At 44.8% G+C, this 24,127-nt stretch overlaps 1 protein-coding gene across 1 annotated transcript; it reads right to left on the bottom strand.

Moving 5' to 3' along the window:
* Window positions 1-19,635: 19,635 nt before the first annotated feature.
* On the bottom strand, window positions 19,636-21,812 carry LOC127331563 (histone-lysine N-methyltransferase family member SUVH9-like). The gene has a single exon (XM_051357738.2). The coding sequence runs from the start codon at window positions 21,650-21,652 to the stop codon at window positions 19,667-19,669; it is 1,986 nt and encodes a 661-aa protein (XP_051213698.1). The 5' UTR covers window positions 21,653-21,812; the 3' UTR covers window positions 19,636-19,666.
* Window positions 21,813-24,127: the final 2,315 nt, after the last annotated feature.

The raw sequence follows: 24,127 nt of genomic DNA, 5'->3' as shown, positions 1-24,127 counted from the left end.
GCATTGTCATGCCATCTTTATTTGTCAATTGCCCAACTGTAATTTGTTCACCCAACATGCTTGTTCTTATGGGAGAGACACCTCTAGTGAACTGTGGACCCCGGTCCATTCTTTTAATCGAATACAATCTACTGCAATACTTGTTCTACTGTTTTCTGCAAACAATCATCATCCACACTATACATCTAATCCTTTGTTACAGCAAGCCGGTGAGATTGACAACCTCACTGTTTCGTTGGGGCAAAGTACTTTGGTTGTGTTGTGCAGGTTCCACGTTGGCGCCAGAATCCCTGGTGTTGCGCCGCACTACATCTCGCCGCCATCAACCTTCAACGTGCTTCTTGGCTCCTACTGGTTCGATAAACCTTGGTTTCTTACTGAGGGAAAACTTGCCGTTGTACGCATCACACCTTCCTCTTGGGGTTCCCAACGGACGCGTGCTGTACGCGTATCAAGCTCTTTTTCTGGCGCCGTTGCCGGGGAGATCAAGACACGCTGCAAGGGGAGTCTCCACATCCCAATCTCTTTACTTTGTTTTTGTCTTGCTTAATTTTATTTACTACTTTGTTTGCTGCACTAAATCAAAACACAAAAAAATTAGTTGCTAGTTTTTCTTTACTTGCTACCTTGTTTGCTATATCAAAAACACAAAAAAATTAGTTACTTGCATTTACTTTATCTAGTTTGCTTTATTTACTGTTGCTAAAATGGGTACTCCTGAAAATACTAAGTTGTGTGACTTCACAACCACAAATAATAATGATTTCTTATGCACACCTATTGCTCCACCTGCTACTACAGCGGAATTCTTTGAAATTAAACCTGCTTTACTAAATCTTGTTATGAGAGAGCAATTCTCTGGTGTTAGTTCTGATGATGCTGCTGCCCATCTTAATAATTTTGTTGAACTATGTGAATTGCAAAAGTATAAGGATGTAGATGGTGACATTATAAAATTAAAATTGTTTCCTTTCTCATTAAGAGGAAGAGCTAAAGATTGGTTGCTATCTCTGCCTAAGAATAGTATTGATTCATGGACTAAATGCAAGGATGCTTTTATTGGTAGATATTATCCTCCTGCTAAAATTATATCTTTGAGAAGTAGCATAATGAATTTTAAACAATTGGATAATGAGCATGTGAAAGATCGAGATGTCGCCTAGAGGGGGGGGGGGGGGGGTGAATAGGCAATTACAAACTCTTGCGGATTTGTCTTGTAAGAATGCGGAATTAAACTAATGTTTAGTTTACAAGCACAAACCCTAAATATGCTAAGCTCAACTAAGTGTAACAATAGCAACTAGAGCTAAGCAAGATAGGCACAAGATATATGTAGCACAAGTGATAGCAAGATATATGTACTTCAAGCACGATGGCTATCACAAGGAAAGAGAGCTCGGGTATAGAAATAACCGAGGCACGCGGAGACGAGGATGTATTCCCGTGTTCCCTTGCTTTGCAACAAGGTACGTCACGTTTGGAGGAGTGGAGGTCCCACGAAGGATTCCTCGCGCCACGAAGGCTCACCCTATTCTCCGAACCACACCCACGAAGGATAATGGCCCTTTCCTTATGGTTAGCTTTTCCTCCGCTCCGGAGATGGCAAGCTCCACAACCACTTCACAAGCTCCACGAAGGAAAAGCCCGGGCCCCTTCACAATCTTCCACGAAGAGATCACCGGGACACCAACCAAGCCAACTAGGAGGTCACCCTCCAAGAGTAACAAGCTCACGGTCTCTCACTCGAACAAATCGTGGTGGAGAGCTCAACACTATGCAATGATGCAAAGCAAGAACACCGGAGGTGTTCAAGTCCTTCACCCTCAAATCCCACCAAAGCAACAAATGCTAGGATGAGATTGGAGAGGAAGAACAAGGGGGAAAGTCAACCAAAGACTCCAAGATCTAGATCCCAAGAGATTCCCTCACTTAGAGAAGAAACGGTTTGGTGGAAGTGTAGATCTAGATCTCCTCTCTCAAATCCTCAAATATGAGCAAGAACGGTTGGAGGAATCAAGAGAGAGAGCAACTTCTTCAAATGCAACAATGGAGGTGAGAGGAAGGGGAAGAAGTAGTTGCTCAAGGTGGAAGAAGGGCTATTTATAGTCTAGGGAGAAAAATAACCGTTGGGGAAAAAACCAGGTGAAAATCGGCTCAAAAACGAGTTAAAAAGGTGCCCAGGCCGGCCAGCAGGCCGACCGACCGGAGCCTGGGCCGGAGAGGCCGGTGGCCTGTCCGGTCGGACCGGCCCACCGACCGGGCGGGGCAGAGGCGCGCACAGGCGGCGAATTCCTTCGGGCCGCGCGGGGGGAAGCAGCAGAGCCGCTGGGCTGCGGCGGCCCAGCAGCGCCGAGCGGCGCGGAGCGCAGGCCTCGCGGGGGCAGGCCGCGCCGGTGGGCGCGCGGGCGAAGAAGGCCCAGCCCGGCCAGGAGGCCGGTCAGGCCGGAGAGGGAGCCGGGTGGGCCGGCGGCAACCGGGCCCGTGGCCGGACCGGACCGGGGCCGCCTCGATATGCTGCCAGTTCGGCGTCAGCGCCGGGCAGTTTCGACCGGGCGGGCCGGCGTGTGGCCCGGCAGGCCGGTCGGTCGGCCGGCCGCCCTTCCGCTTTTTCTTTTTTTCTTTCTTTTCTTTTTATTCTTTTCACTTTTTTATCTTTTCTTTAATAACAAATGCTCCCGAACTCCGAATCGCATGAAACCAATTTTGTTTGGAAGACAACAACGAATGCTATCTAATAGAAAGAGAAAACCAAAGAATCTGTAGGAGGGGATTTTATCATGAATATAAAAGGTAGAACCTTATATCATGAATAACCGGTAAAATCACCCAACCTCGAAAACGCAATAGAAGATGCATGTGAACTCCGTTTTCGATGAACTTGGGCTTGTTGTAAAGCTAGCAACAAGCTCAAGAACCTCACATAGAGAAACACCAAGAAGCAATAAGGATATGCAAAGTATGCAAAGGATTGAGCTCCCTAGGACGATGTGATCAAGTTACCCAACCGAAAGCCCCTCTTAATAGTGCGGCTATCTATCCTATAATCCGGTCTCCCAACATCCACCTTGAGACCGGTAAAAGGAAAACCTAGCAAGGCCATACCTTTGCCTTGCGCATCCCGCTTGATCTTGATGATAACTCTTCAAGCTTCACTCAAGCCGGAATGCCACTCTTGACCAATGTTGCTTCGTGAAGACTCACAAATGCTCCCCCATACACTATGATGGGAAAGCCCCATTGATGCACATCTTCACATGTCCATTATCACCAAATGGACGGCAAGCTTCAAGCATGTGATCCACTTGAGATGCTCAACTTGAACTTGCACGACTCAACCTTGTATCTTCTCATACTCACTTAAGATAGAGCATGGCTAATATTGAGTTCCACATAAGAACTCCATCTTCATTTCTTCTTGTTGATCATATCACATATTTATCTTCAAACCGATGATCATGATGCCAATACACAAGATATATCTTTATCTTCATGGCATCCATACTTGAATCCAACACATGGAGTACAAGTAGTACCTATGGAATATTCCTTCATATAAACTCAATGAAAACATTAGTCCATAGGGGTTGTCATTAATTACCAAAACCACACATAGGGGCAATGTACCCTTACAATCTCCCCCATTTTGGTAATTGATGACAATCACAATAAGAGGGTTTATATAATGAATATTAGGAACAAGTACGCAACTTATCCGAGGATAAGTTTTATACAAGAGGTTGTATTTGATATGGTCAAGTAACACAAAGCTACTAGCCCATATCAAAACCGGCTCTACTCACACAACTACAACAAATGCAAGAGATGTGAGTAGAACCAATATATATAGAGAAAACTCCCCCACAATGTATGCATGTGTGATGAACATGAATTCATTGCATATATTGTCAAGATTAACCTTTGGGATAGTTTCCACTATATATATATACAACCATGCAAGACATATAAATATGGAATGCATGAGAGGACAAAACACTTAAGCACAAACCAAACTTAAGTATAAAACCATTCCCTTAAACCCTCTAAACTTCTCCCCCATTGGCATCGATTGTCAAAATGGGTGAAAAATTTAGAAGGCCAATATAATGTGAGTTCCTCCCCAAAGTGAGCACTTCTCATAATTTGAGTGGAATCAAGTGCACATATCCAATGATGAATACTTGAAGAAAGTCAAACTATATTGAGGATCAAAGATTGCATAAAGATAACATGGTGAAGTGAGCTTCAACAAATAAAGCGAGCAATCAAAGATCCAATTGGACAAACAAAGATATCATGATAAGAGAGATATAGTGCTCTAAATAAAATAAGAAAGCTCCCCAAGGTTCGTGCACAATTTATAATGTTTGCATTTGAATACAATATGCACAAACATGGAATCCTCACTCCCTCTATATTATTTAGAACATACCCAAGATAAAAATAAAATGCTTATCAAGAATAACTTGAGTCCAACAATTACGAGATATGAGTGCATGAAGAAAAACAAGTAAACCAAGCACTCATAAATCTTCTTTACCAACACCACTAAAAGCAAAAGGGTAAAAGATGATTGGCAAGGAACAAGGATATCAAGTTGATGGATTAACGCTCTCATGTATATAAGTTTCTAAAGTGGACATAGTGATCCATAAAGAAACATGCACACACAAGAGGTTAACAAAAATAAATAAGACATGATATCCAAGATGAAGTCATAAAATATACCAAGGATGTTTGCTTAAAAAGCATATATAGCCTATGGCTCCAATTTACACACTTGTGGTATATGAATGAGCTTCAACCAAGAAAATCTCAAAAACATCACAACTAACAATAAGGGAAGTAAAGCTAGTTGGAATGTTTTGAGAGAGGCAACAAGTATCACAAATACGGATTTATTTCACAATTTCATCAATATTGTACACAAGAGCTCTTTGAGGAATTGATATGCAATAAATTGCTAGAGGGCATATTTGTGATAGGTGAATCATAAAATATGATATATATATATAACCTATCATATGCATCTTCTCAAATTACTCAAGTGTTCAATAAGAAGTTTTACTTTAAAAGGGTTTTTCAAGAACCGCAATATTTTCGAAATAAATAATTTCATGCCAAGATACAACCTACAAGAGGTTGGATGCTATATGAGAGTGCATGAATAAGATACTTGTTACCGAGATGGCAATGGCTTGATGTAGTGGATAAGAGTTCATCAATCATCCTAGCTTGACTCCAATCCTCATATGGTGACAACACCTTCCTTATAGATGAGACAAGCCTCCATTGCATCTCCAATGTACCTAAAACATCATTCAAGTACATCTTGGTCCCCAAACTTATTGGGTCCAACATGGTTAGACTAACCACAATATATAGAACACACTCCATATAAACATGTGCATATTTAGATGAAATTCGAATTTCATGCACATCTTAGCCATTTAGGATTTGATGGAGTAAATCCTACATAATGGATCGAAAGAAAGCAAGCATGCTACAAGCATAAACAAATTACATATAAGCATGCACCAAAACTTTTAAAGATCCAAGAAAGATATACTTTGGACAAGACACCAAAAGAATTAAATAAGGCATAGAGGTGTCACAAAACAAATTTGTTGTCCAAATTATATCTAAGAAGCAAATCACAAAAGATTTGTTCAACAAAGTTTAACAAGTGAACTAAGAAGAAACCATTGAGCATAGAGGATGAAATAAAGCAAACATGCTCAAAGATTTATCTCATTCAAGCTAATAAAATATGTAAGAAAGAATGAGATAGCAAACTCCCCAAAAGAGCAAGGTTCAAACAAAATAAACCAAACCCTATACACTTTTCACAATGGCACAATGTACCGTAAGGAAAAGGTTTGTCTTCCAAAACAAACACTTGATATGAATCAAGAGAATTTGTCAAAAGATTTTTCAAAGGGACAAGGAAGACACATGGGAGCAACAAAGATTTGTTGGAAATAAAATAAGGCAATAAGAAGCAATCCAAGGTGGAGGTGATCCATAAATTCAACCACATATAAGGTTATCAATTGTCAAAGACAATGAGTATATTGGAAATAATTTCCGGTGGTGAATTGACAAAGATAGTAAGGATCAACTTCACAATAACATGCATAGGATAAGTATATAGAATTAAGCACTATGCATGGATGAAGATTCTTGATAACTTCAACTAGTCACACAATCACGCACGGCAATGATTAGAATAACTTGAAGCAAACGGTGTCCCAAATAAGATATAGAGATATGTACTTGAGGAAAAACCGCACCAAGAATTTCTTATTCAAACAAGAACCAAAAGATGAGCAATAAAATCTTTTTACTACAAGTGGAGCTTGTTTGAGCAAACATGCCACCTAGGAACAAGATAATTAAGAGCATCAACTCTAAGTGGCATAACCTCATATGTTCACATTTTCTAGGCTTGTGATATGTACAAAACATATTACTCCCCCATAATGTGATAAGTCATTTCTTCTAAATAAGAGGCAACTAAAATTCAACTAGAGATGATTAATGGATATTTAGAATTTGAATTTCTCATGAGTTTGGCACACCACATAGTGACTAGATAATCTTGCAATATCAATACTAAGTGGTGGTACCCATGTACACACATTTTAAAGGAAGAGAAATGCACAAAGCATATCACTCCCCCAAAATGAGATGTTCCATTAATCACTTCAAAGAGAGCCAAATAAGATATCATCAAGACGCATTAGGCTCAAAACAATACACAAGTATATGATGAGTCAAACAAACATACTTGAATACACAATATAGGCAAGTAAGACACAACACATACATACACATATTTGGTACAAAACCAAACATGCAAAGGGGCAAGTAACTTACAATAGACATGAAGAGTTTAAGTATAAGTTACCGCAAAGAGGAACATTGGATATAAGATATAGATGATAATCCATACGACTTGGCTTGGTAAAAATATAATATATGAAGATCCCTTAATTCTTCATGAAGTAGCCAAGTCTCCAATGACCTCCACTTGTACCTATTGATCAAGTTTGAGATTGTTGGTCCCCAACCAAGTTGGGTCCTAAGAGATTAGTCACAATAGGCTTGGCAACCCAAATGGTTCTTTTCTTGAAACCACTTTGAGTTCCAACAAACTTGGCAAACACATTGCCATCCTTATCCTTCCCTATAGAATAATCATCATCAACAATTATAGGGTTAGATAAGGTACCACCTAAGCAAGAAGAAGCAAAGTGCCCCTTCTCACGGCATAAGTAGCAAGTGTCCCCCTTTCTCTTCTTTATTGATTTCTTCTCTTGGGGAACAATATCTTGATTCTTCTTGGGAAGTGGCCTATCTTCAACTTGAGGTCGAGCATGAGCTTGACCTTTACCTTGTGGCCGTTTCCCTTGTTGTTTCTCACTCAAGTGCTTCTTCTTTTTCTTCAATGGGCATGATCTAACATGATGCCCTTCAACATTGCACTTGAAGCAAACCAACTTGGCCGGATCATCGACTTTATCTTGGCCCTTCTTCTTGTTGCTCTTGCTCTTGGACTTGTTCTTGTTATTGGAGTTGAATCCAAGTCCACTCTTATCATTGGGGGATTGTTGCACACTTAGCATCTTGTCAAGTGCGGATTTCCCTTCATGACGCTTTTCCAAATCTTTCTTCAAAGAAAGGACTTGGGCCTCGAGCTCTTTGATTTCCTCTACATGGTTAGTAGAAATACAAGTACTAGAGGAAGTAGAAGCTTCATTGTTAGAGCAACAAGGCAAAGTGAGTAATCCAACACAAGGTGTATCACTAGTTTGACTAGATGGATTACAAGGACTAGCACATGGCAATATAACATTTGTAGTAGAGATTGTGCTAACATCCATATGAGGCTCACAAGATGTTACCTTAGTGATACTTGCCTCATGAGCTAACTTTAGCCTATCATAGGAAATTAGAAGATCATCATGAGAGCTTGAGAGCTTTTTATGACTTTCTTCCAATTCCCTATAATTGCTAGTTAGCAACTCAAGTTGAGCCCTCAACTCAACATTCTCCTTTAAGATAGATGCTTCACAAGAATTAGAGTTAGTAGCACAAGCATCAACAATAGTTTTCTCATTTTCATGCATATAGGATTCAATTTTTTGTGTAAGCATGAAATTAGCATGCTTCTCATCTTTTAGCTCATGCTTGAGGAGAGTGAATCTCATTTCCCCATTTTCAACATGGGACTCCAACTCCACTATGGTTTCCCTATATTTATTCAAGGTATCCATAGAGTGTTCGAGATAAGCACGAGCTTCTTTATTACCACGAAGAGAAGCATATACCATTGCCATATCATGCACCAAGATATTATGTTCTTCATCATTATCATCATCACTCTCATCATTAGAGGATGTGTTAGGAGTCAAAGTAGGAGATACCTTTGGTCCATTTTCCATAAGGCACATGTGCATACCGGAGGATGAAGATGAAGATATTCTTGAATCCTCACTTGAAATCATGTCTTGATCCATAGAGTGTTCGGTTTCCTCTACAATGTTAGTCAACAAGCAACTAGAGGAAATAGAAACATTTTGATTATGGGAGCAAGACAGGGCAAGCATATCCTCATGAGATCTATGTAAGCAATTTACACATGATATGCAAGGACTATCAACACAAGCATGTAGATTATTTTCAATGCAAGATGTGTTTAAGTCCAAAGAGGAAACATTGCAATGAGATAGAGATGAAGAGTCATCACTATTTAGCACAATATCAACATTGCAATTTCCCTCACCACTCACCATATCATTACCTTGTGTCTTGCAACACGTTGGTGAAGTGGAAGAAGATGATGAATCACCACGGCTGTAGGTGGAAGCAACTTGGAGCTCTTCATGATGTGAAGAAGAAGAGAGCTCCTCGGAGTCACCACCGACCAAATGAGAAGTGGATCCACCAAACATTTCCTTAAGCTTGATCCACATCTCATGAGACGACTTTCGCTTTATATATATCAAGAACCTACGAAAATCGGGTCTCAAGGAGAATAAAAGCTCATTAGATACTTGAGCTTCAAGATGTAAGTTTTTCTCATCCTCTAAAGATAGATTTTGAGGATCCATCGGAGGAGAAAAACCTACATCTAGAAATTGCTCAATGTTTGGACACAAGGTCCGAAGTTTACAAAGCAAGCAATTTCGCCACAAATGATAATTTGTGCCAACAAAGATAATTGTGTCATTGTGCACTAAATTACTAGCCGACATCTTTACTCTCAAGGCGGTGAAGCCTAAAACAAGGAGAGACCTTGCTCTGATACCAATTGAAGGATCGAGATGTCGCCTAGAGGGGGGGGGGGTGAATAGGCAATTACAAACTCTTGCGGATTTGTCTTGTAAGAATGCGGAATTAAACTAATGTTTAGTTTACAAGCACAAACCCTAAATATGCGAAGCTCAACTAAGTGTAACAATAGCAACTAGAGCTAAGCAAGATAGGCACAAGATATATGTAGCACAAGTGATAGCAAGATATATGTACTTCAAGCACGATGGCTATCACAAGGAAAGAGAGCTCAGGTATAGAAATAACAGAGGCACGCGGAGACGAGGATGTATTCCCGTGTTCCCTTGCTTTGCAACAAGGTACGTCACATTTGGAGGAGTGGAGGTCCCACGAAGGATTCCCCACGCTACGAAGGCTCACCCTATTCTCCGAACCACACCCACGAAGGATAATGGCCCTTTCCTTATGGTTAGCTTTTCCTCCGCTCCGGAGATGGCAAGCTCCACAACCACTTCACAAGCTCCACGAAGGAAAAGCCCGGGCCCCTTCACAATCTTCCACGAAGAGATCACCGGGACACCAACCAAGCCAACTAGGAGGTCACCCTCCAAGAGTAACAAGCTCACGGTCTCTCACTCGAACAAATCGTGGTGGAGAGCTCAACACTATGCAATGATGCAAAGCAAGAACACCGGAGGTGTTCAAGTCCTTCACCCTCAAATCCCACCAAAGCAACGAATGCTAGGATGAGATTGGAGAGGAAGAACAAGGGGGAAAGTCAACCAAAGACTCCAAGATCTAGATCCCAAGAGATTCCCTCACTTAGAGAAGAAACGGTTTGGTGGAAGTGTAGATCTAGATCTCCTCTCTCAAATCCTCAAATATGAGCAAGAACGGTTGGAGGAATCAAGAGAGAGAGCAACTTCTTCAAATGCAACAATGGAGGTGAGAGGAAGGGGAAGAAGTAGTTGCTCAAGGTGGAAGAAGGGCTATTTATAGTCTAGGGAGAAAAATAACCGTTGGGGAAAAAACCAGGTGAAAATCGGCTCAAAAACGAGTTAAAAAGGTGCCCAGGCCGGCCAGCAGGCCGGCCGACCGAGCTGGGCCGGAGAGGCCGGTGGCCTGTCCGGTCGGACCGGCCCACCGACCGGGCGGGGCAGAGGCGCGCACAGGCGGCAAATTCCTTCGGGCCGCGCGGAAGGCGAAGGCCGCACAGGCTGCGGCGGCTCGCAGCGGCGCCGAGCGGCGCGGAGCGCAGGCCTCGCGGGGGCAGGCCGCCGGGTGGGCCGCGCGGGCGAAGAAGGCCCAGCCCGGCCGAGGCCGGTCGGGCGGAGAGGGAGTCCGGGTGGGCCGGCGGCAACCGGGCCCGTGGCCGGACCGGACCGGGGCCGCCTCGATGCTGCCCGGTCGGCGTCAGCGCCCGGGCCGGTTTCGACCGGGCGGGCCGGCGTGTGGCCTGGCAGGCCGGTCGGTCGGCCGGCCGCCCTTCCCCTTTTTCTTTTTTTCTTTCTTTTCTTTTTATTCTTTTCCCTTTTTTATCTTTTCTTTAATAACAAATGCTCCCGAACTCCGAATCGCATGAAACCAATTTTGTTTGGAAGACAACAACGAATGCTATCTAATAGAAAGAGAAAACCAAAGAATCTGTAGGAGGGGATTTTATCATGAATATAAAAGGTAGAACCTTATATCATGAATAACCGGTAAAATCACCCAACCTCGAAAACGCAATAGAAGATGCATGTGAACTCCGTTTTCGATGAACTTGGGCTTGTTGTAAAGCTAGCAATAAGCTCAAGAACCTCACATAGAGAAACACCAAGAAGCAATAAGGATATGCAAAGTATGCAAAGGATTGAGCTCCCTAGGACGATGTGATCAAGTTACCCAACCGAAAGCCCCTCTTAATAGTGCGGCTATCTATCCTATAATCCGGTCTCCCAACATCCACCTTGAGACCGGTAAAAGGAAAACCTAGCAAGGCCATACCTTTGCCTTGCGCATCCCGCTTGATCTTGATGATAACTCTTCAAGCTTCACTCAAGCCGGAATGCCACTCTTGACCAATGTTGCTTCGTGAAGACTCACAAATGCTCCCCCATACACTATGATGGGAAAGCCCCATTGATGCACATCTTCACATGTCCATTATCACCAAATGGACGGCAAGCTTCAAGCATGTGATCCACTTGAGATGCTCAACTTGAACTTGCACGACTCAACCTTGTATCTTCTCATACTCACTTAAGATAGAGCATGGCTAATATTGAGTTCCACATAAGAACTCCATCTTCATTTCTTCTTGTTGATCATATCACATATTTATCTTCAAACCGATGATCATGATGCCAATACACAAGATATATCTTTATCTTCATGGCATCCATACTTGAATCCAACACATGGAGTACAAGTAGTACCTATGGAATATTCCTTCATATAAACTCAATGAAAACATTAGTCCATAGGGGTTGTCATTAATTACCAAAACCACACATAGGGGCAATGTACCCTTACAGCATGTTGCACAAGCTTGGGAAAGAATGAAATCTTTGGTTAAAAATTGCCCAACCCATGAACTGACTACTTGGATGATCATCCAAACCTTTTATGCAGGACTGAATTTTTCTTCGCAGAACCTATTGGATTCAGCTGCTGGAGGTACCTTTATGTCCATCACTCTTGGCGAAGCAACAAAGCTTCTTGATAATATGATGATTAATTACTCTGAATGGCACACGGAAAGAGCTCCACAAGGTAAGAAGGTAAATTCTGTCGAAGAAACCTCTTCCTTGAGTGATAAGATTGATGCTATTATGTCTATGCTTGTGAATGGTAGGACTAATGTTGATCCTAATAATGTTCCGTTAGCTTCATTGGTTGCCCAAGAAGAACATGTTGATGTGAACTTCATTAAAAATAATAATTTCAACAACAATGCTTACCGGAACAATTCTAGTAACAACTATAGGCCATATCCTTATAATAATGGCAACGGCTATGGTAATTCTTATGGGAATTCTTACAACAATAATAGGAACACACCCCTGGACTTGAAGCTATGCTTAAAGAATTTATTAGTACACAAACTGCTTTTAACAAATCTGTTGAAGAAAAGCTTGGGAAAATTGATATACTTGCTTCTAAAGTCGATAGTCTTGCTGCTGATGTTGATCTCTTGAAATCGAAAGTTATGCCTAATGAAAATCATAATAATAAAATTACAGCAAATACCATCCAAGTTAGAATTAATGAGAATATAAGATTGATGGCCGAATTGCGTGCTAGGTGGGAGAAAGAAGAAAATGAAAAAGAAGATAATATAGCTAAAGTTTGGACTATTACCACCACTAGTAATGCTAATGCTCCACATGTTGATGCACCTCCTACTATTAATGGTAAAAGAATTGGCGTTGGCAATGTTTCCACTTCTAATGCAAAGCGTGAAAAACTGCCTGAAACTGCTGAAACTGCCTGTGATAAAACTGCTGAATTTTTTTCCAACATTGGGGACAATGATCCCATTGCTTTAGATTATAATGGTTTGGATTTTGATGATTGTCATATCTCTGAAGTTATAAAGTTCTTACAAAAACTTGCTAAGAGTCCTAATGCTAGTGCTATAAATTTGGCTTTCACGAAACATATTACAAATGCTCTCATAAAAGCTAGAGAAGAGAAATTAAATCGCGAAACTTCTATTCCTAGGAAGCTAGAGGATGGTTGGGAGCCCATCATTAAGATGAAGGTCAATGACTTTGATTGTAATGCTTTATGTGATCTTGGTGCAAGTATTTCCGTTATGCCTAAGAAAATCTATAATATGCTTGACTTGTCACCACTGAAAAATTGTTATTTGGATGTTAATCTTGCTGATAACTCTACAAAGAAACCTTTGGGGAGAGTTGATAATGTTCGCATTACTGTTAACAATAACCTTGCCCCCGTTGATTCTGTTGTCTTGGATATTGAATGCAATGCATCTTGTCCCATTATATTGGGAAGACCTTTTCTTCGAAATGTTGGTGCTATCATTGATATGAAGGAAGGTAATATTAAATATCAATTTCCTCTCAAGAAAGGTATGGAACACTTCCCTAGAAAGAGAATGAAGTTACCATTTGATTCTATTATTAGAACAAGTTATGATGTTGACACTTCGTCTCTTGATAATACTTGATATACACTTTCTGCTCCTAGCTGAAAGGCGTTAAAGAAAAGCGCTTATGGGAGACAACCCATGTTTTTACTACTGCACTTTTATTTTATATTTGAGTCTTGGAAGTTGTTACTACTGTAGCAACCTCTCCTTATCTTAGTTTTCTGCATTGTTGTGCCAAGTAAAGTCGTTGATAGTAAGGTTCATACTAGATTTGGATTACTGCGCAGAAATAGATTTCTTTGCTGTCACGAATCTGGGCCTAATTCTCTGTAGGTAACTCAGAAAATTATGCCAATTTACGTGAGTGATCCTCAGATATGTACGCAACTTTCATTCAATTTGAGAATTTTCATTTGAGCAAGTCTGGTGCCTCAAGAAAATTCGTCTTTACGAACTGTTCTGTTTTGACAGATTCTGCCTTTTATTTCGCATTGCCTGTTTTGCTATGCTTGATGGATTTTTCGATTCCATTAACTTTCAGTAGCTTTGTGCAATGTCCAGAAGTGTTAAAAATGATTGTTTCACCTCCGAACATGTAAATTTTAATTGTGCACTAACCCTCTAATGAGTTGTTTTGAGTTTGGTGTGGAGGAAGTTTTCAAGGATCAAGAGAGGAGGATGATACAATATGATCAAGGAGAGTGAAAGCTCTAAGCTTGGGGATGCCCCGGTGGTTCACCCCTGCATATTTCAAGAAGACTCAAGCGTCTAAGCTTGGGGATGCCCAAGGCATCCCCTTCTTCATCGACAACATTATCAGGTTCCTCTAGTGAAACTATATTTTTATTCCATCACATCTTATGTATTTTGCTTGGAGCATCGGTTTTTTTTTTGTTTGAATAAAATGGATCCTAGCATTCATTGTGTGGGAGAGAGACACGCTCTGCTGTTGCATGTGGACAAATATGTCCTTAGGCTTTACTCATAATATTCATGGCGAAGGTTGAATCTTCTTCGTTAAATTGTTATATGGTTGGAAACGGAAAATAATACATGTAGTAATTGGTAAAATGTCTTGGATAATGTGATACTTGGCAATTGTTGTGCTCATGTTTAAGCTCTTGCATCATATACTTTGCACCTATTAATGAAGAAATACATAGAGCTTGCTAAAATTTGGTTTGCATAATTGGTCTCTCTAAGGTCTAGATAATTTCTAGTATTGGGTTGAACAACAAGGAAGACGGTGTAGAGTCTTATAATGTTTACAATATGTCTTTTATGTGAGTTTTGCTGCACCGCTTCATCCTTGTGTTTGTTTCAAATAACCTTGCTAGCCTAAACCTTGTATCGAGAGGGAATACTTCTCATGCATCCAAAATCCTTGAGCCAACCACTATGCCATTTGTGTCCACCATACCTACCTACTACATGGTATTTCTCCGCCATTCCAAAGTAAATTGCTTGAGTGCTACCTTTAAAATTTCCATTCTTCATCTTTGCAATATATAGCTCATGGGACAAATAGCCTAAAAACTATTGTGGTATTGAATATGTACTTATGCACTTTATCTCTTATTAAGTTGCTTGTTGTGCGATAACCATGTTCCTGGGGACGCCATCAACTACTCTTTGTTGAATATCATGTGAGTTGCTATGCATGTCCGTCTTGTCTGAAGTAAGGGAGATTTACCGCTAGAATGGTTAGAGCATGCATAATGTTAGAGAAGAACATTGGGCCGCTAACTAAAGCCATGATCCATGGTGGAAGTTTCAGTTTTGGACAAATATCCTCAATCTCATATGAGAAAATTAATAATTGTTGAATGCTTATGCATAAAATAGGATTCCATTATCTGTTGTCTATGTTGTCCCGGTATGGATGTCTAAGTTGAGAATAATCAATAGCGAGAAATCCAATGCGAGCTTTCTCCTTAGACCTTTGTACAGGTGGCATAGAGGTACCCCTTTGTGACACTTGGTTAAAACATATGTATTGCGATGATAATCCAGGTAATACGAGCTAATTAGGACAAGGTGCGGGCACTATTAGTATACTATGCACGAGGCTTGCAACTTGTAAGATATAATTTACATAACACATATGCTTTATTACTACCGTTGACAAAATTGTTTCTTTTTTTCAAAACCAAAGCTCTAGCACAAATATAGCAATCAATGCTTCCCTCTCCGAAGGGCCCCTTCTTTTACTTTCATTGTTGAGTCAGTTCACCTATTTCTCTCCATCTCAAGAAGCAAACACTTGTGTGAACTGTGCATTGATTCCTACATACTTGCATATTGCACTTGTTATATTACTCTACATTGACAATATCCATGAGATATACATGTTACAAGTTGAAAGCAACCGCTGAAACTTAATCTTCCTTTGTGTTGCTTCAACACCTTTACTTTGATTTATTGCTTTATGAGTTAACTCTTATGCAAGACTTATTGATGGTTGTCTTGAAAGTACTATTCATGAAAAGTCTTTGCTTTATGATTCATTTGTTTACTCATTGCATTACCATTGTTTTGATCGCTGCATTCATTACATATGCTTACAATAGTATGATCAAGGTTATGATGGCATGTCACTCCAGAAATTATCTTTGTTATCGTTTACCTGCTCGGGACGAGCAGAAACTAAGCTTGGGGATGCTGATACGTCTCCGACGTATCGATAATTTCTTATGTTCCATGCCACATTATTGATGATATCTACATGTTTTATGCATACTTTATGTCATATTTATGCATTTTCCGGCACTAACCTATTAACGAGATGCCAAGAGCCGATTCTTTGTTTTTAGCTGTTTTTGGTTTCAGAAATCCTAGTAAGGAAATATTCTCGGAATTGGACGAAATCAACGCCCAGGGGCCTATTTTCACAAGAAGCTTCCAGAAGACCGAAGATGATACGAAGTGGGGCCACGAGGTGGCCAAACACTAGGGCGGCGCGGCCTGGGCCTTGGCCGCGCCGGCCTAGCGTGTGGGGCCCTCGTGTGGCCCCCTGAACTATCTCCTCCGCCTACTTATAGCCTTTGTCGCGAAACCCCCAGTACCGAGAGCCACGATACAGAAAACCTTCCAGAGACGCCGCCGCCAATCCCATCTCGGGGGATTCAGGAGATCGCCTCCAGCACCCTGCCGGAGAGGGGAATCATCTCCCAGAGGACTCTTCACCGCCATGGTCGCCTCCGGAGTGATGAGTGAGTAGTTCACCCCTGGACTATGGGTCCATAGCAGTAGCTAGATGGTCGTCTTCTCCTAATTGTGCTTCATTGTCGGATCTTGTGAGCTGCCTAACATGATCAAGATCATCTATCTGTAATGCTATATGTTGTGTTTGTTGGGATCCGATGGATAGAGAATACTATGTTATGTTGATTATCAATCTATTACCTATGTGTTGTTTATGATCTTGCATGCTCTCCGTTATTAGTAGAGGCTCTGGCAAAGTTTTTACTCTTAACTCCAAGAGGGAGTATTTATGCTCGATAGTGGGTTCATGCCTCCATTAAATGCAGGACGATGTGAGAAAGTTCTAAGGTTGTGGATGTGCTGTTGCCACTAGGGATAAAGCATCGATGCTATGTCCGAGGATGTAGTTATTGATTACATTACGCACCATACTTAATGCAATTGTCTGTTGCTTGCAACTTAATACTGGAAGGGGTTCGGATGATAACCTGAAGGTGGACTTTTTAGGCATAGATGCATGCTGGATAGCGGTCTATGTACTTTGTCGTAATGCCCAATTAAATATCACAATACTCATCATATCATGTATGTGCATTGTCATGCCCTCTTTATTTGTCAATTGCCCAACTGTAATTTGTTCACCCAACATGCTTGTTCTTATGAGAGAGACACCTCTAGTGAACTGTGGACCCCGGTCCATTCTTTTAATCGAATACAATCTACTGCAATACTTGTTCTACTGTTTTCTGCAAACAATCATCATCCACACTATACATCTAATCCTTTGTTACAGCAAGCCGGTGAGATTGACAACCTCACTGTTTCGTTGGGGCAAAGTACTTTGGTTGTGTTGTGCAGGTTCCACGTTGGCGCCAGAATCCCTGGTGTTGCGCCGCACTACATCTCGCCGCCATCAACCTTCAACGTGCTTCTTGGCTCCTACTGGTTCGATAAACCTTGGTTTCTTACTGAGGGAAAACTTGCCGCTGTACGCATCACACCTTCCTCTTGGGGTTCCCAACGGACGCGTGCTATACGCGTATCAGGATGCTAATCTCTTGCGGCATGGATGACACTGTAGTTTTATTGGGGTGACCTAGACGATGATGCCATAGGTCGACGGAGGCAATCATGGCTTGAGGTGTGGAGGTGGGTGCGCCATGGAGAGGATAGAGATCGCCCGAACTATTGTAACAAGCGAGGACCGCCTCCATTTTCAGATCCTTCACAGATAAACCAAACGGATCAAATTCTATAGAAACATTATTGGCAATGGTGAATTGACGAACATAAATTAGATTCTTAATTAATGATGGAGCAACTAAAATATTTTGAAGAATAAATTTGGTGGATTTTTAAAATCTGTGTTTGGATTAATGATATAAGAGTGACTGGTGCATGAGATTGGAATAGAGGATCCATCGCCAATGCAGATGGTAGAAAAGGGAGATGAGGAACAAGCTGATAGAAAATCCATGTTTGAAGACATACGCGAGGAAGCACCAGAATCAAAAATCCAATCCGTACCTTCATGGTTGTTGAGTGTCAAATTGTTCATCGCAGCGAGGAAGGCGGCTTGGTCCCAGCTTGGTGGAGCGGTTGACGGAGTGGGAGATGCAGGCATGTACTGAAGAGCCGAAGGAGCGTGGTACATGTGGGGTAGCGACATCGTTGGAGCCATTTATTGCTGCAGCGACAACATGTAAGTCGGTGAAGCCTAGGCGGTGTAGACATGCTGCGGAGGACGAGGTGCGAGAGGCCCGGGTACACCGATGGAGGGCGGAGGCCGGGACTCCAGTGCCCGATGTAAGCCGGTGGGGCGTCGTACGGAGAGGGGGACGACCAGGGCATCGGCCAAGCCTGAACGAGACCCGTCCATGGATCATGCTGCGGCGGCCAAGGGGCCATGGCGGAGGGCGATGGCGGCGCTGGTGATGTCTGCGTGGGTGGAGCTGGTGCAGGAGCAGGTGGCCGCGGTGGAGGAGTCGGCGCTGGAGCGGGTGGCCGATATACGGGATTTTTGCCGCGGTAGTTGGGGCTCGGACGCAGGAGGGGCCGTCAGTGGTGTAGCAGGGGTAGGCAGTAGGGGCGGGTGAAGCGCCGTGTGAAACACATGCGGAGGACACGCTGCCTTGCGAGCTTGATTCTGAGTTTCGAGTTGCAAAATAGATCGTACTTTGGTGAAAGTTGGGTAAGGTTTCAGTAGCGGGATGAAGGCGACTTGCTTCTCAAATTGATCGCCGAGACCGATGAAAAGGGCGTTGATGAGGGTGCGGTCGTCGACGTGATCACCGAGTTCCTGAAGTTCGTCACCGATGGCCTTGATGCATTGGCATAAGATGGTGACGGGGGAGTCGCCTTGTGTGCTGGCGCGAAGCTCAATGTGAAGAGTGTTGACGTGCGAGTCGGAGTTGTCCTGAAAGAGCTGCTGAAGAGCAGCCCATAGTTGGGCAGCTGTGGCATCGTCGGTGGAGACCAGGTTGAAGAGCTCGGTGGAGATCCTGGTGTAGATCCATTGAATGATGGTGAGTCGTCCTTGACCCAGCGTGTATCGGCGGGCCGTGGTGTCGAGGCGAGGTTGATTTGATCGCGGAGGCCGCAACGACCGAGATGAACATGGAAGAGGTGGCGCCAATGGTAAAAGTTATGCTTGGAGAGATCGAGGACGATCGGGACGAACAGAGAGATATCGGCGATCGTGTCGGCTAGGGTAAGTTGTGGGGGCTGTGAATTTTGTTGGGGATTTTGGTGGAGAGTAGAGGCAGAGGAAGAAGATAGATCGGCAGCGGCGGCGGCGCGCGCCTCGGCCGCGGTCCAAAGTGGACGCGTCGGCGGCGATGGCGGAGTGGGCGGAGCCATGTAGGTGCGGAAAACCTAGGCATCTGATACCATGATAGTTTGGGAGAATAATAACTTATATTGATTTAGATAATATTACAATGTTTATATATAAGAGAGGATGGGGGGCTAGGGTTAGACCCAAACCGACTTAGGCTAGAGTCCTAACATAACACAAAACAAACTCTAATAACCATCCATAAACCTCTCACTCACTGAAACCCTCCTCAAAATCTTTGCTAATCACTAATCAAGGCCGTAGTCGATGCTCAGCTCGCACATGGGCAGGATGGTTTCCATGGCGAACACCATCAGGTGGGGGCAAGACTCATTTTCATCGCCACGGATCACGAACTCGACGAAAGCATTCGGCGCGCCACTGTGGCAGATGTAGGTGGCGAAGTTCCTCCTCAAGGACACGTCGAGCAGATACTCCGGTGCGGGGCATTGCGGGAACCGGGAAGGTCCCTCGTCCGTAAGCGCAGCGGAGGCGTCGCCCCACTCCCTCCATCTTGCTGGAAACTTCCTCGGATCCAGGATGCCGCCCCAATACGTTGACGAGCCGGTAGCATTCCCCGAGTCGGCGGCGTCCACAGCGACTCCGGTGAACTCGCAGATGAAGGCGCCCGGCTGGATGAGGTCCAGCGTCCTGACACCCCACTCCGTCTCGTTGGACCTGAAGACCTCCAGCCGGTGCGTCATCCCTCGCTGCGTCACCCGGTTGGGGCAGCTCAAGGGACACCCGCACAGGACGCCGCACTCATACACCACCGGCAGCCCCCTGACGAGCGTGCCGTCGGCATTGTACGCCGGGCCGCCTCCGCCGTTCCTCTTCAGGCAGGCGCAGCTGCAAGATGATGACCTCGATGATGACCCGCCGCCGCACGCCGTCTTTGAATAAATGCAGCATCTGCGACGCCTCGCCAGCTTGGGCGGCACCATTGACGGCGGGAATTCAGGGCGGGCAATGTACTCAAATTCAGTGGGAGAGGTGTTCTGATCCACCGTGTTGCAGACGGGGATACGGACCGCCTCCTTGCCCTTGGACAGGTCGAGCGTGATGTAGCCGGGCGGGCGGGTGTTGGTGTCGAGCATGCTGGCGAGCTTCCTGGACGCGTGCCAGATCTTGCTGCCGAGCTCTTCCTGGCCGGGGATGCGCACGAGGTTGAACTTGCAGACCTCCCGGCCGGACTTGCCGGGGCCGTAGGCGGTGGACTCGACCTTGTAGAGCCCGTCGTAGACGTAGAGCTTGGCGCTGGGGCTGGCGTCGCAGTCGTGGCAGCGGATGACGCGCACCTCCACGCCGTACTTGCAGCTGTAGGCGAGCGCGAGGTTGCCGCGCTCGAACGCCTGGTCCGCGTGGTGCTCCCCGCCGTTGCGCGGGCGGCCGCCGCTCCCCGTGTACACGAGCACGTCGCCGCCGTCGCTGTCGTCGAGGTAGCCCCCGGAGGAGACGATGCTGGTGGCCACGGGGTGGCCCTCGCTGACGAGGCTGGCGGGCACGTAGCCGATGCCGGCCTGCGTGTGGTTGTGGAGGCCGACCACGATGAGCTCGGCGCGGTAGTTGAAGACGTCCCCCACGAAGACGCCCGGGACCGGGCCCACGATGCGCTTGTCGCGGTAGAGGCAGAGGTTTCGGGAGAGCATCGTGCTCAGGGCGGCCATGTCGGGACGGGTGCTGCCGCGGCGGGTGTAGTGCCCGCGGAGCGCCTCGAAGGTCAGCCGCGCGCGCCGCGAGACGTTGCGGACTAGTAGGAGGTCTGCCGCCGTGGTGACGGTGGCCCGCACCATCTCCGCACCGGGCGTGCCGCGCGGGCGTTTCTTGCTCCTGGCGCTGGCGGTCGAGGAAGAGGCCTGCGCAGGGTTGGCGCTGGTGGTTGAGCGCGTCGGGTAGGTGCGTGGTGGAGGCGGTGGCGGGGGTGGAGATGGAGGCGGCGACGAGGGCACGGGAGGCGGCGGAGGAGGCGGAGGCGGGGGAGGCGGTGGTGGCGTGGAGCAGAGGCGAGCGGAGATGTCGTCGAGGCGCTGCTGGGTGAGGCGGAGGCGCTGCGCGAACTCGGTGTGGTCGTCGGGCGAGGGCTCCAGCTCGCGCCGTAGCAAGGCGCAAATCTCGGCGGTGAGCGGCGTCGTGTCGGCCGGGGACGCGGCAAAGATGTCCGGGTTGAGCGGGATGGCCGGTGGCGCGTCGGGGTCGGGCTTGGGGACGAGGAGGGGGCGAGCGGACGACGCCATTGCCGATCGACCGGCGGCGACTCTGGCTGGGAAGGGAGGATGGGGTTTTGAACGCCGCCGGGGCTTTCTCTGTGCGCCGCAGCTGCTTTCTCACTCAGTCTGGCATGTGCCAACCAGACTGCGGCCATTGCCAACCACCGGTGACTTGTTTCTTTTTCGAGTTTCCTCTTCTGGGCGGTTAGGCCTTTGCAGATTCCTTAATTTGCGTTACCATTTCGGTGTGTGTGGATGGGTGGGTGGTACACGAGCTGGATCGCTGGTGCTATCTATCCGTTGTACGCGCCTAGCTCACGCATTCATCGTGTCGATCTCCGTCGTGCTACGAGCTACCATCTTTTATCATGTCAAAGTTCAACGGATCACATCTTTTAGAAAGATCAACAAATCAGCCATTCAGGTTTGAAATTTGAAGTTTTACGCATCTCTATTAGATCCTGTAAAAACTGGATCCTTGAAACATCTATAAAAGACACTCGAAATCTCTTTCACGGTGAGACGCGTCTGTGGTGACTTCATCAATTTTAAAATTTTGATGTCTCGGCTCCGTCTTTCGGAGGAGTACGTTCATAGAGATGAGTGTATGCGCCTGTATGTAAACGTGTGCATTTGTACGTGTTTCTTCAAAAAAGATCTTTCACAGTCTCAAGTAGGCTAAGCAAAAATAGACCTCGTAAAACCGAAGGTAAACCAGAAAAGAGATTTTGTTTCCTCATTTTCCTCTCTTCTTTCCTAGCCCTCCTTGCCTCCGGCTGCCTACCAACCCTTGTCTCTGCGTTGCACACCTGCTTGCCGTCGGCCGACCCACCCCCACCCCGCCCTTGGCCCAGCGAGCTCTGACCCTGCTTGTGTTGCCGCCCTGCTCCCTACTGTTGACCTGCGTGTAGTTGTCATGTTGCCCTTCTCCACGACTTGGTTGAGGTCGAGGCAGGCCCTCTCCACCCGAATCTAACCCGATTGGACTTGCGGCAGCCAATTTCAGCGACCAATGTCTAATTTTGTCATCTCGCGGTAGATTGCTATTCATTCCTCCGAATTAAGTTGAGGTTTGCTGGAATTTGGCCGAACTCCGGCGACTCTATCGGCGGAAGGTGTTGGCGCTAAGTGAATTTCCCAATGTTAAGGAAATCGGTAATCGTTAACTGCTCGGCCGGCTTGGGAGTAGCGATTAATCGGAATTCGGACGATTAACTAATTTAATCGGTCGGCTATTAATCGGTGCAACCTACATAAATTAGCACTTAAAACAATTTATATAATAAAAATAATATTATATGAGCCTCTATATATCTCTCCCTACTTCTCTAAAGCCTAAAATCCTAGAAAAATATTGTAAATCTACTCTATTGGGGAGGGGTAGCGACTGTATTAGCGATATGCATTGAAAATATTGTAACTTTTTTGACCAAGTGTGGTAGTTAATCGGGAAAATACCTAGTAATCGGACTTTCGGACTGATTAATCGGGCTAAAAGATTAACACAAGAGATTAATGGTAATCGACACGGTCAAACCCCTAGTAGCGATTAATCGGCCTAGTAATCGTTGAATCGGCCTAGTTTTTGAACACTGGAATTTCCCAACTGCTAGTGTTGACCGGCATATAGGGCCCTATCAATTTTGCTCGGTTATGACTTCTAAACTTCAGATACAAGGGTTCGTGTGTTCACGGTGCCCTGTAAAAATATTTGAGGGATCTGATCGAGGCTATTTTTTAATTAAAACTGTAAAATTTAATTATTCTGAGGATTTAGCCACTTATACATAATGTGGTAGAGCTGTATGTAAGACGTGAAACGTCACTGTCTCCGCTGCTCCTAGTCTTAGGATTGGTTAGCTAATCTGGAAACGCGAAACGCATGCTGAGAACAGACGACGAGTGAGCCGGCACGTTATCACGAAGAGCAAGCAAAATTACCAAAACAACACAGGAAACGAAGAAGGAATTTTCTTTTTTGAAGATGGAACGGCCAAAATGAGCATCTTCGTTTCCAAACGAAGATAAGATTCGCTCTGCGTGAGTGCTCGGTGAATGTTATCGCTGCCACATGTCGGTGGGTAGCGCCTAAAAACGTCAATAAATGAAATGGGAGCAACCGAAAATAGCAGCAGCAAAACAAGAACGTAGGCATTGACCAGGGCAGATCTACCATCCCTGGGTCTTGGCAGCCGTCCAGGTTTATCGTGGTACGATGCCTTCTAACTTTGTATAATGATTTTCTTCAGAAAACAAAAGCGTCTTAGACATGTTTCTCCAGATTTCCGGAAGCTTCCAGGTCCACATATCGCTCCTAAGGGGTAAAAATAAACTCTCAAAAAAAATCCCAGAAAAACCCCACAGGGAAGTCAAATTCCCTCAGAATGAACAAGCTTGCTGGTTAATTAGTTAGAACGTACATGTGGAACAACCTAGTCTCGGCGGTGAAGCCATCTGCAATCTGATCCTTTCTAGAAATAAACCGGACATCAAGTTGCTTGC

Source organism: Lolium perenne, chromosome 2 (genome assembly GCF_019359855.2).
Source record: "Lolium perenne isolate Kyuss_39 chromosome 2, Kyuss_2.0, whole genome shotgun sequence".
In the NCBI taxonomy this organism is placed as follows: domain Eukaryota; kingdom Viridiplantae; phylum Streptophyta; class Magnoliopsida; order Poales; family Poaceae; genus Lolium; species Lolium perenne.
This window is presented reverse-complemented; position numbering and strand designations above follow the sequence as displayed.